This window comes from Pseudonaja textilis, chromosome 3, assembly GCF_049901715.1.
Source record: "Pseudonaja textilis isolate UNSWEBS1 chromosome 3, rPseTex1.2, whole genome shotgun sequence".
NCBI lineage: Eukaryota > Metazoa > Chordata > Lepidosauria > Squamata > Elapidae > Pseudonaja > Pseudonaja textilis.
In genome coordinates this window covers 61,472,836-61,486,908 of record NC_141992.1, presented here as the reverse complement: position 1 = coordinate 61,486,908, position 14,073 = coordinate 61,472,836, and the positions used below count along the sequence as shown (strand labels likewise).

General features: G+C 37.2%; 1 protein-coding gene across 1 annotated transcript in view; it reads left to right on the top strand.

Annotated features, from left to right (window-relative positions):
* Positions 1-14,073, top strand: part of LRP8 (LDL receptor related protein 8) — a 205,705-nt gene that overhangs the window by 162,036 nt on the left and 29,596 nt on the right. Inside the window, exon 5 of the mRNA XM_087929936.1 lies at positions 9,663-10,031. Coding sequence (XP_087786062.1) covers positions 9,663-10,031 — 369 coding nt within the window. The remainder of the gene's footprint in view (positions 1-9,662; positions 10,032-14,073) is intronic.

The following is a 14,073-nucleotide window of genomic DNA, read 5'->3' as shown; positions in this document are numbered from 1 at the left end:
TACAGAATGTAAAATCATTTTACTTCTTTTTATGTGCTGAACTTGGTTTATGCATTATGGACAGAACATAACTATAATTCTAATGAATCTCTAGAACCAGAACTGGTAAAAGTTCTTGCTATCAAGCTGAACTTTTCCTGACATACAGGAAATGAAGTCACAAATTTGAACCAAACATTTGTGATGTATATGATTACAGCATTCATCACATGCTTACTCTTTGTTAGTCAATCTTTCAGTATATATACAATTTTTCTCTCATTGGAAACAAGCAAGCATACACACCATTGGATGATTCTAGCATAATATATTGTGACATACTAACATATTTTGTAACTACAGGTAATCCTTGACTTATGACCATTCAAAATTCTGATGGACTCCAAAAAAACTACTTAGGACTGGGATTCAAAGTTCTCACATCACTTCCCCATCTCCAGTCACATGACTACATTTTGGGTACTTGGCAACCAATACAGCTATTTGCAGTCCCATTACTTTAATTTATCATTTTTTGGCCAGAAACTTATTACTTTCAGTTTCTGGTAAAAAAAAATGCCCATAGCAAACAATAGGTTTGCTGAATGACCACAATGTTCACTTAATGACTGCCACAAAAATCATAAAATAGGACTTGGTCATATTGCGGGCTCAATTATAGTTGTAAGTTGAGGACTATCTGTCAAGTGTCAAGGAAATCAGGAGATTCAGGCAATTCAAATGAGTAAAAAGATGTATTGCAAGCTTAAGCTCTTTACAAAAATCTGAGCTACTAAAGGTCTCAGGAAATGAGTGGGAATTCATAAAGTATTCAAAGTGAGATGGACTTAGACATCTTGTGGGCATGCAGGGACTCATAACATGATGCATTTGACCCCTCCTTTGGGCTTAGCCTGGTCATCTCCTACACTATCTGTATAACATCTTGTTAAATGAATTTATATTACAAGTTTCCCCTAATTCTATTGTAGAATATTCAACTTGGAAAACACTACTATGTTTCTGGCATTAGAATCCAGGATAGGAACGACCAGGTGAAAATGTATATAAAGCCGTTTGGCACAGGATAAGGTGCTTAGGAATCCCCTAACCTGAACAATCTACCGTGTAATTTTTAACCAGTAAGTTCTAGTATTAACTTTGGGACAATGTAAAATAAATTATACAGGTAGTGCTCAGTTATAATTGGGATGGAAATTCCATCACTAAGCAAAGCACTTCTGATAGTCCTGGTTGCAGTCATTAGGTAAGAACCTCATGCTTCTTCTGTCCTGCTATGCACATCTCCACTTCAACACTGCCCCTCATTTACCCCGCCCCCATCTCTGCCTTTTTAAGTAAAGAGTACCTCTGCCTAAGTAAAGAGAAGGACCAGGGGAGACATGATAGCAGTTTTCCAATATTTGAGGGGCTGCCACAGGGAGGAAGGGGTCAAGCTATTTTCTAAAGCTCCTATAGGCCAGACAAGGAATAATGGATGGAAACTGAACAAGGAGAGATTTAACCTGGAAACAAGGAGAAACTTTCTGACAGTGAGAACAATCAACCAATGGAACAGCTTGCCCTCGGAAGTTGTGGGAGCGCCATCACTTGAGACTTTCAAGAAGAGATTGGACTGCCATTTGTCAGAAATGGTGTAGGGTCTCCCGCTTGGGCAGGAGTTTGGACTAGATGACCTACAAGGTCCCTTCCAACTCTGATTATCTGTATATTTATTTATCTGTATTTTTGGCCACCCTGCACTCCCCTTTCATCCCTGCCATACCCTACAGGTGCCATCTTAACACTATTCCAATCATCTTAACACTATTCCAAGAATCCCTGTTCTTGTTTCCATTTCATCTCATCCTTTTAACATTTTTTTTTCATTTTGTTATTTATTTCATTATATTTTATTATGACACACTTCATGATACTTTCTTATAAGAAACGATATAGAAACATGGTCCAATTATAATTTAGACTCTTCCAATTAAGCCAAAATTAAACTTAAGTTGCTATACTAGTGGGATTTATAAGTGACTTTGGTTTAGTGATTAAGGCACCAGGCTAAAAACCAGGAGACTGTGCGTTCTAATTCTGCTTTAGGCATGAAAATTGCCTAAGTGACTTTGGGCGAGTCACTGTCCCTCAGCCCCTGCTGTCAAGCTCAGGCGACCAGCCAGTCGATCAGTTCCTGTTGCAACTAATGGATTAACACTCGGTTAATCTGGAAAATAAGTACTTGCATAAAAACACCAGGAAGAATAGAAAAAGAGTTAATGTCAAAATATATTAAATGCTTGGAATCTGTGTCTGTCTGTCTGTCTCTGCCTAACTGCCTTCCCACCTTCCTGCCCCACTAGAGTATTTCCATAGAGAGTATTAAATTAGTGGAAATAGAGATTTTACGGTGTAATGACCTCATTAACATATTTTAGGAACATTGCTTGGTATATCATTATTCAGCATAGTTGTACCACCAGGAGCTCATAGCTGCAAGGTTTTTTAATTCCTTTGACTCAAGCTATGTTATTCTTATTTTCTCCATTGATTCAGAAACTCATGTTTTTGACATGTATTGCCAGAATATGTTTTATCTCCTGGCCATTTTTTTGTTTGTTTGTTTGTTTGTTTGTTTCAGAATTTGAAATCTGATACGTTCTGTTCCTTTTTTAAAGATTTAAATACTGTTAAGCATAATTATGAATATGTATTTCCATATACTAAATGTTAGACACTAATAATTTTTTTCTAAGAGATTATACACCTGAATCCATTTTAAGAGTGTAAGAATCCAATATTCTATTTTTATATCATGCAATATTGATAACTATATTTCATTAATTTTATTCATCTGAAAGGAAGATTTTAAGAATAGTATTTCATTAACACTCAACTGTCTTTGCCTTTTAGTTTGTTTTCTGTATATTTTCCAGTGTATAGCAAACACTGATCTAGCTATCACTAGAATATTCAGGGGAAAACTGAAAATTCATTCATATTTAATACATAAGGATGTATTATAAATGTACCAAACATTTCACTGAGTTTTACAAAAATTATGGTCTAATATAGTTGAATGTTTAATCGTTTCAAAATAAGGGAACAAATTAACTTTTTTCAACATAGCAGTACTATCACATCTATTCTTTTCAACTGTGTCAAATGAAATAACTGCATGTAATCAGTTTAAACCAAATTGGAACAAAGGGAAAAAAAAATAGAAGTATTTAATTCAGAATTTATTTCTCTATGAGTAACACAGATAACAGATAATCAGAGTTGGAAGGGACCTTATAGGTAATCTAGTCCAACACCACCACCCCAAAATGGGAGACCCTACACCATTTCTGACAAATGGCAGTCCAATCTCTTCTTGAAAGTCCAAGTGATGGCACTCCCACAACTTCCGAGGGCAAGCTGTTCCATTGGTTGATTGTTCTCACTGTCAGAAAGTTTCTCCTTATTTCCAGGTTAAATCTCTCATTGTTCAGTTTCTATCCTTTATTCCTTGTCTGGCCTACAGGAGCTTTAGAAAATAGCTTAACGCCTTCCTCTCTGTGACAGCCCCTCAAATATTGAAAGACTGCTATCATGTCTCCCGTGGTCCTTCTCTTCACTAGACTAGCCATGCCCAGTTCCTGTAACCGTTCTTCATATGTTTTAGTCTGCAGTCCCCTAATCATCCTGGTTGCTCTTCTATGTACTTTTTTTAGAGTCTCAACATCTTTTTTATAATGTGGTAACCAAAACTGAACACAGTACTCTAGGTGTGGTCTTATTAAGGCTTTATAGAGTGGTATTAGTACCTCACTTATCTTGATTGTATCCCTCTGTTGATGCAACTTAGGATTGCATTAGCTTTTTTGGCTGCTGCTGCACACTGCTGGCTCATATTTAGCTGGTTGTCCACTAAGACTCCAAGATCCCTCTCACAGTTACTGCTATTGAGCCTGGTTTCACCCAGTCTGTATGTGTCCTTTTGGTTTTTCTTGCTTAAGTGCCGGACTTCATTTTTCTCTATATTGTTCTAGTCTGTCAAGAACCATCTGGATCTTGAGCCTATCTTCTTGGGTGTTAACTATTCCTGCCAGCTTAGTACCAGTCTGCCTCATTGAACTATTTTGGTCAAAGGTACTTAAAACTATTAAAAGGAGCAATTACTGATTTTATGAAAGTAGTCATCATTTAGGAGAGCCAGTTTGGACTAATGATTAAGACATCCGGCTTGAAAGTGGGAAATGGTAAGTTCTAGTCCTGCCTTAGACATGAAGCCAACTGGGTGACATTGGTCAGTCACTTTCTCTTAGGCCTAGAAAAAGGACAATGTCGAACCATCAAGCAACTGAAGGGATTTATCCAGGCAGTTGCCAGGAGTCAAAAACCTACTTGAAGCATTCTCCTCCTGAAGATCATTCTTTGCATTGCAATTCTATTGGTGGCTATGTGGAAGACAGTGGTAGAATATCATATATTTATGTGCTCACAAAATTCCTTTATTTAAAAAGGCTGAAAAGAGAAGTATAACCTAGGAATTAATATTTTTTTCGTCTTCAAGTGGAGCTTGCCACCAAAGCAACTTTTCTGGGCTTTAGGGTATCCATTCCTGAGCTGCCAGGATTCCTGAGCTGCCAGGTGGCAGCTCCCTAAAATCAGGGGACAGAACTGAAACAAAACCTAATCTGATTTCACTTCATTTACACATGCATTTATATACATTTAATTAAAATGAGATCTGCTAATTTGATTATTTCCCCATTTACTCTTTATAATTTTTCCTCTTTTGACCTATTAGAAATTAAAGCTTAGAAACATCATTTTAAAGTATCTAGGAATTGCATGAAAGATTTTTGGGGGCTTGATAGCTCCGTTTGTGTGATTCTTCTTTAGTCCATAGTAATGTGCTTGCCATCTCCATTTCTTGATATATCAAAATCCCTCCCAGAAAAGTTGTGAAAGAGAGATTCCACTGTACAGATTTTCCTCGCTTTACGACCATAATTGAGCCCAAAATTTCTGTTGATAAGTGAGACATTTGTTAAGTGAATTTCACCCTATTTGATGGTCTTTCTTAGCACAGTTGTTAGGTGAATCACTGAAGTTGTTAAGTAAGTGACACAGTTGTTAAGTGAATCTGGCTTCCCCATAGACTTTGCTTGTCAGAAGGTCGTAAAAGGTAACCACATGACCGTTGACATGGCAACCATCATAAATATGAGTCAGTTGTCAAGCATCTGAATTTTAATCACATGACATGGGAATGCTGCAATGGTCATAAACAGGGTTGGGCTGCTGGGGGTTTGCAGGGGTTCAGGAGAGCCCCTAGCTAAGATTCTGTGCAGTTTGGAGAACCCCCAAATCCCACTCCTGGCTGGCCATCCCTCCCCTCCCAGGAGTCCCCACGTGGCCTGTTTTGGATGCAAGTAAGTGCAGGCCACACGCAGAGGCTCGGGGTGGGCGAAAAATGGGCCTCACTGAAGTTTGGGAAGGCCAGAAATGGGCCGTTTCCAGCTTTCAGAGAACTTCCAGAGCCCCGGGGATGCCATTTTTACCCTACTGGGGGCTCGAGGAAAGCCTCAGGAGCCCAGGGAGGGCAAAAACGCCCCCTCCTGTCATGGTGCAGGAGGCCAACTAGGTCATGCCCACCATGGCCACGCCCACCCAGCAACCAGGCAAAGAACCCTTTGCTAAATTTTTTGAAGCCCACCCCTGGTCATAAGTGTGAAAAAATGGTCATGTCACTTTTTTCAGTGCTATTATAATTTTGAATGGTCACTAAGCAAACAGTTTTAAGTTGAGGACCATCTATACAAGGCAGTACTCAAATCCCACATTTATATTTGCCTCCCTAGTCATTTTCAAAAGTCTATTTCAGAAATTCTTTGGGATTCAGAATGGTTCCAAGGAAACTATTCTAAGATGTCACACTAACTGTTTCAGGAATAGGACTTCCTGCCACAATGCATTTTTCTAAGGCATGTTCTTATTATGTGAAATGATTAGCAAATCCAACATGTGAACTAATAGACTATCACAGCCTCATTTGTTTCTGGGGAATCTCCCAAGCTAATTGGACCTGTAAAATTACCAACATAGCTGACAGGTCTCCTCTGAGCTAGAGAATAACTGGAAACAATTTCCTTCATTTTCAGAACAATTATTGTACAAATGGAAAATAACACTCAAAATGCTAATTGATCACAATACCCAATGTCTTGGTTCCAGGGCAGAAAGATTTCAATGAACTAATCATTCAGCTTGTAACAAATTGGAAGGTTTTATTTGAATTAGATATGTCCTCTGTGCAATTCTGTATGTACTTTGATATAATAATGTGCCATACAACCATATATTTTTGTTATCTTTTCAGTGAAAGGAATATTATCTTTATTATCATGACTTATATATGGGTGTCTTAGGTGCTTGATTTATTCACCAGTTAAATAGATTATACTTTAGAAAATGAAGAATAAATGCATTATGGGGTTTTACTCAGATGTTAAACCTTTGTCATTCTGAAAACACCAATCAAATTTCTAACCTAAATAGAAGTATAGATTAATACATTCATCATACTAAGTCACAGTTTGCTAAACCTGAGTTACTCAATAGTTCTCAATTATCTGTGTTTACACAATGTACTAAACCATAAGTGATAGCTTATAAACCAGAGTTAATCTATATATATAAAAGCAAAATAGCATTCACACATCATCACAAAATCTGCGGAACCAAAAAGCCTACATATTTGAAATTTGGCACATATGTTCCTTTTGGCTTCTAAGTGCTCACAAAGCAAGGATTTTTTAAAAAAAAAACATTAGAGCATTACTATTTCATATATTATTATTATTATTATTATTATTAACATGCTTTGATGCTAAGGAGTTCTATTTCCCGTCCCCACCTGAAAAGAAATCTGTTCCAAATGCAAAACACAAGCAGAGAAGAGGAGTTTCAGTTTCAATTTTACTTTCACAGCATCAAGCAGTTTTAGTACAAAACAGTTAAGCTAAGCCACACCCAGGCTCTTTGCTGTCTCCGTCTTGCTCACACAGCAAATACTGTTTCAGTTTCCAAACAATCCTCAACTCTCTCACACACTGATAGGATGCTAGCCAGATAAATACCAATGGATGCTGGTAGGTAGAGGCATAATTTCCTCCCCTTATTTTCCTCCCCTAAAACTAAGCCCGTTCACATAGTTTCATAGCAAAGCATGAGTACAGAGCTAGTCGGGGTGGGATTCTACAGGTTCGCACCTATTCGCTAGAACCGGTTGTTAACATTCTAAGCAGTTTGGAGAACCAGTTATTAGAAGAAATTACTGGTCTAATCCTATAAGGAAGGCAGGAAGGAAACATTCTGGTGTTGCTTACAGAAACTGCCTCTCCGTTAACCCTTATTACATTCTTGGCAGGACTAGACTTTCTGTCTCAGGAACTACTCTGGAGTTTTTTTCCCCTCCTTTGCTGGTACTTTGCTTGTGTGGAGTGACCATTCAAAGCCAAGTAAGATTAGGTTAACAACTCTTAACGCCTTTTTGGCTATGTTGTTACAGTGGGCTCTAGCACTTAGGTCATTAGAGATGAGTACTCCAAGTTCCTTGACAGAGTTTGGATCATCAACAAGGTCTTGACTATTCAGCCTATATTTTATTTTCTGATATATTTTTTTTGCCAATATATAGGTCAGAGCATTTATTTGTTGAGATTTGAAGTTGCCATTTGTTTGACCATTCTGATACATAGTCAAGGTTTTTTGAAAGGTAGCCTGTGGTATTGAATAGCTTTACATCATCAGCGAAGAGAATGCAGTTGCTCTTGATATGATCACAGAGGTCATTTATGTAGAGTATGAAAAGAGTTGGTCCTAGAACACTGCCTTGGGGGACACCACTGTTGACAGGTACAGAATTTGATAGGACGCTCCCAATTTTGACCATTTGTTGTCTGTTTGACAGGATTGCTTCTATCTAGTTATGCAGGTGTCCAGAGATACCGTAAGATTTTAGTTTTAGGAGTAGTTTGTCGTGTACCACTGAATCAAAGTCTTTACAGAAGTCTATGTAGATTGCGTCTATTGCTTTGCCCTGATCGAGTTGTGTAGTCCATATGTTTTTGCAGTGTAAGAGTTGCAGATTACATGATAGTTTTTGTCCTGAAACCAAATTGTTTATTAGAGAGTAGGTTGTTTGTTTCTAAGTGGAGGATGATGGATTGGTTAATAATTGATTCCATGACTTTACAGGTGATGCAGCATAAAGAGATTGGTCTGTAATTTTCAGCTAGGCTGGGGCCTCCCTTTTTGAAGATGGGGATGACCGTGGCTTGTGACCATAGTTTTGTCAAGGAGCCAAAATTTGGAGGAGAATGAAATTGCCATTTACAAAAGCCAAACTGAGGGCAGAGAAATTCTCGGCAAAATAGTGCTAATGGCTTCTAGATCCTGACTCCACACCCTGCCAAGCCTCTAACTGCAACAGCCCTTTTTGTAGCCTTCAGCCATCTGGCCATATAGTTGCTCATCAGACTTTAGAAGCAGAGCAGTCCTCTGGATTGTAATGATTGCTTTCCATGATTGCTTTCCATGATATAATTCTAGGACTCCCCTGTTTCATGTGATGTTTGATTTCTTTCATGTTTGTAAGAACTTTGAGACCATCAGGCCATTTTTAGTTCAGTTTTAATGTTAAACATCATAGCTTTACATTTATATTTATTTCAGGGAATTAGCATGAATGAATGTTCAGGATTATTCATCCCCCTTTCCCCAAAGGCAAAGCATGCAGCTTTCAGCTCATTTCAGTGTCTACCTCTTGAACTTCTAGTTAAACAAGCTATGTTTCCCAAGACACCATTGTGATCACTGCACAGGATAGCTGGATAAAAATGGTCCCTAGGAGTTTCCTAATGATTCATAGACACAACCTTGACTGTACAGTATACATTGCAAGAATCAATATCACCATCAAAGGAAGATTTTTCTTAGTGGAGTCTTTTCTTCAGATCATCTTGGCAAGCAAAATCCTCTTTATCCCTTTATTTATTTATTTGTGCAGTTGGTTGGTTCGTTCATTCAGTTTCTATAGCTACCTGTCCCAAGCAAGTGAAAAATCCCATATAGAATGCTCCATAGCTTTCGCTTTTATTGAGCCCTGCAGCTCACGTCTCTAAGAATGGTCAGCTTCCGATGATGAAAATGTTACTTAGTGGGGTTAAAACAAAAAGTGACAGCAAAGAATCCCAAGGGGTTTCTCACACTCAAGCTATGAGAACTGGCATTAAGCCTGCAAATAGAAATGTCACTCAGAACAATTCTACATTTTTTGGGAATCAGCTCTTATTCCATTTCATGAAATAATGTTTGCTGCCAAAGTAGAAGGTGGTTCTGATGTAGCCTTTGCGGATAGATATGGCACTCATAAACTTAGTTAGAAAGTGCCTATGGTATTATATTACTACAAAACCGAAATAATCTCAAAAAGAAAGAGTAGTAAATAGTAACAAATAGAAGCATGGGACAGTATTAAAAAATTCAAATGTGCTAGCATTGCACATGTTTTTCCAGTGATGTAGGGAGAAGGTAGTTAAGAACAGGATGATTTTTTTGAAGATTTAAAATATGAAATAAAAGAATACGCTTTGTGCTAACCCTTGCCTGTTTTTTTCCTCCCAAAGTTTGTTCTTCAAGTGAATTCCAGTGCAGCAACAAGACCTGCATAGCCACAATCTTCGTCTGTGATGGTGACGATGATTGTGGGGATGGCAGTGACGAGAGGAAGTGCCCTCCCTTCACTTGCAACCCGAATGAGTTCCAGTGCAACAATAGCCTGTGCATCCCACAGATTTGGGTCTGTGACAAACAGCCTGATTGTGAGGACCTCTCCGATGAGTCCATGGAGAGGTGTGGGTACAAACTCAAACCCCAAATCGTGAACACCTGTGCAGCACATGAGTTCCAGTGTGGCAATGGGGAATGTATCCATTTGAATTGGAAATGTGATGGAGATGAGGACTGCAAAGACAAGTCAGATGAACAAGATTGTTGTAAGTGCCCAAAATTTTGAATTGTATTTGGGGAAGGGGTCCGTCCATTGAATTTGATCCTGATGTGATGGCCTTTGTATTTCAATTCTGTGTGGAGTTCCTGCAGAATTGGTATGCATCTTTTATTTTGCAAGAAATTATAACTCATCCTCTGAAATGTCATCTCTGGTTGGTTGGGTCTTTGTTCCAAATTGCCAGGTTATCAACAAGATTATAGTTGAAGTGCCTGATAATCAAGATTGTTCTTTAAAAATAAAATTAATCCTAAATAGAATATTGATGTCAAGACTTTTGGTTTAAATTAAGCACATGCTAGTTACTAATATTGTATATTGATTCTATATTGTATCTAGAACTGAGTAATTAATAACAAGTCTGTTTGACTCACTAGTTGATTCTAATTCAAGTTTTCTATAAAAAGGTATGTCTAGTTTATATTCGTGTCTGTGCATCATTTTAAATTCTAATGAAAAATGCTTGTACTGCAGCTTGAATAGCTTTGGGTGCCCAAAATTGAAGTTTCTCTTCTGTAAATATTCAAGTTATTATGGACTCTGAGCTATTGAATATTGCATTTCTCTTCACACAAAGTTTCATCCGTTTTTTAGGTGTTAAGTAGTTTAAACTAGTCATTCACTCAAGGCAGACAGACAGATAGATATTGAGAAAATGTTTCACTGAAATATTTATAAATGCAACATGGAAATGTAATATTTATGCAAAACTATGCATGAGCAGGGTGGCTGAAAAACAGCTGCCAGGTTGACAATTTTTTGCTTGAGGACTGAATCTTTTTAATTTGCCAAAAAGCCTTGTGCAATTTATTTGCAAAATTATTGAGAATTAGTAAAAAAATCATCAAAAAACCAGGCAGATACATTAAGTTGTCAGATACAGAAAGAAATTCCTGTTCACTAATTTAAAGTTTTATGTTTGGCTTGTTTATTTGTTTGTTTTATCCCTTTATGGATTACTTATTCTCACCTAATTCTAGTCTTCTCTTCTTATTTTTCTCTCTCTTTTTAAAAAGCTTTGAGCTTACATCTAGAAGTAGAAGTGAACAGTCTAAGAATGGGGGGGGGGTATTTATTTTTTATTCCATTTTCAGAAGTAGTAATAGATATACAAGTGGTCCTTAGCTACAATGGTTCATTTAGTGACCGTTCAAAGTTACAACGGAATTGAAAAAAGTGACATATAACCGTTTTTCACAATTACGACTGTTGTAGCATCCCTGTGGCCATGTGATCAAAATTCAGATGCTTGGCAACTGACTCATATTTATGACGATTGCAGTGGCTTGGGGTCATCCTTCTAAGCCACCATTAATCGCCATGTGCAAATAGGCAGAAATATAAATATTTATATTTATTTATAAATATAATATAAATATTATTATAAAATATAAATTCATATTTATAAATATATTTATACATATGTTTATAAATTATAAATATATTATAAATATAACTTTTCTAAATAAATAAACAAATAAATAAATGTGACCACCTTTTGCAACCTTCTGACAAGCAAAGTAAATGAAGAAACCAGATTCACTTAACAGCAGTGTTACTAACTTAAGAACTGCTTAAAATTCACTTAACAACTATGGCAAGAAAGGTCATAAAACGGGGCAACATTCACTTAACACATTTTCATTTAGCCGCAGAAAATTTGGGCTTAATTGGGATCGTAAGTCAAGGACTACCTGTTCAAGATAGTGGTTTATCCAATGTGTGGCATTTTGACAGCCTTCTAAGTACCAACAAGAGTAAATTTCAACACAGGCCCAGGAATTAGCTATATATGCTTGTTTTTTCTCTCGCATGATTTATTTCAATTCATTCTGATTTACCAAAGCATGATTTCCAGTGACATTTCTCTGGGAAACTGTTTGAGCTCTTCGTAGAGTCAGAAAGATTAAAGCACAGTTTCTGAGTCTGATGTTTTGTTTTGTAGGGAATACTCAAACCAGGTTTCTCAAGTTCAGGCATCATGGGAAATTGTGGTTCAGCTAAGCAGAAACTATTGAATTGACATGTGGCAAAGAGGGAAGGGAGATTAAAGTGCTAGACCCCTCAGGGACTAGTTCATTCCAGCAGACAGGCCCTGAACTGCTGTATCTACATTAGATCACAATTGTTTGTTTGTATATCTACTGTGATAAGCTTTCCAATCTTTTGCATCCCCATTCTTTTGGCAAAGAAAACAATCAACTTTCCTTTATTTGTACTCATCTCCCTTCCTTTATATATCTCATATATAAAGGAAACGTGTCTTAAATTTAAAATCCATTTCAAGGCCATATTTGCCAACTGTTGTCATAAGTTGTTTTGTGGGGGAAGAAACTAGAATGAAGGCTCCATTTTAGTGCTGAAAATAAATAAAAATGCTTTGGCAAATGAACAAAAAGCAGAGAGCAGCAGATGAACAAAGAAATAAATAGAACATGTGTTGAAAAAAAGCACACCTAATGGCTGATATCTTGATTTATGCATGAATGTGTACATGCATATTTATATTTTATATTTATGTAATGTATATCTGTTTAAATCTTTTAAGAGGAATTCAGTAGGTAGATAATTGGCAGATAAATAGTTCTAAATTTCAATTCCTGGTATATTCTGCTCAAGGATCTAAAAAGATTCCAGACTCAGGATAAGCAACACACTATAAAATATAAAGTGTTTTTAGGAATACCTTTATATTATTGAAATATAAAAACAAGTCTGATATAAAGCATGCTTCATCTGTTCATATGTTTTGAGAAACAAATGAACAAAAAGCAGAGACCAGCAGATGAACAAAGTTTACTGAATAATCACTACCAATGGAGTCAATGAAGCAAAAGGTTTTGCAGAGCAAAACTTGCAGTGGATGAGATTTGCTCCATGAACACAGCTGACCTCTGGAACTTGTCCTTTCCTTCCTGTTTCTATTTGGTCTGCAGGCATCCTTGCAAACCTTAGGCTTGGGTGTTCCAAATGCTTCTCTGAGTGTTGCATGCAGGTAGTCCGCAACTTACTATCACAACTGAGTCCAACATTTCTGTTGCTAAGCAAGACAGTTGCTAAGTGAGTTTTGCCCCATTTTACAACTGTTGCTGCCACAGTTTTTAAACGAAGCACTGCAGTTGTTAAATTAGTAAGACAGTCGTTAAGTGAATCTTAAGTGAACCCTGTTGACATTGCTTGTCAGAAGTTTGTGAATGCTGACCACATGACCTCGGAACACTGCAACCATCATAATTATGAGCCAGTTGCTAAGTGGCCAAATTTTGATCACATGACCATAGGGATGCTACAACAGTTGTAAGTCTGAAAAACTGTCATAAGTCACTTTTTTTCAGTGCCGTTGTAACTTTGAACGATCACTAAACAAATGGTTGTAAATTGAGGTCTACCGGTAAAACTGATGTACTAAGCAATTTAAAGGTTGTATAAAGGCATCAGGAGTCCAACTTGATTCGAAAGAGACTTTATCATTACTGTTACCTTTATATAGATCAGGGATGTCAAACTCACGGCCTGTGGGCCAGATGCGTCACGTGCTGGCCATGCCCACCCCTGGTTTAGCGAAGAGGAAAAAAGTTGTGGTATGTCACATGATGACAATGTGTCGTCGTGAATTTGCCACCCCTGATGTAGATTATAGGGCATGATTATGACTTTTGCTTATTGTGACGTTATAAGCAAAGCTCTTCATTTTCCATCCATGTTTTCATTCTATGTATATATTGTGTTTCCAGCTTTATCTTCTGTATTCTCACTTAATATTCTAGCATGGTATTAAATACTGTCTACTTTGACTCCATTTCAATACCTAATTACTAGGCAGAGGCCTTATCTCTGATGTTAATGGCTTTCCATGAACCAGCCAAATAGTTTGCTAATATTATGTTAGAAGACTCATGGATAAGTGAAGCCAAGATTGGTTCCATGAATTCCTAGGCCTTATTTTCTAATTACCTAGGACTGCTTATTTTTCATTAAATGTGCTCAATCCCATGAAGTTTAATGAAGTTAAAATGATTTAAATTGAA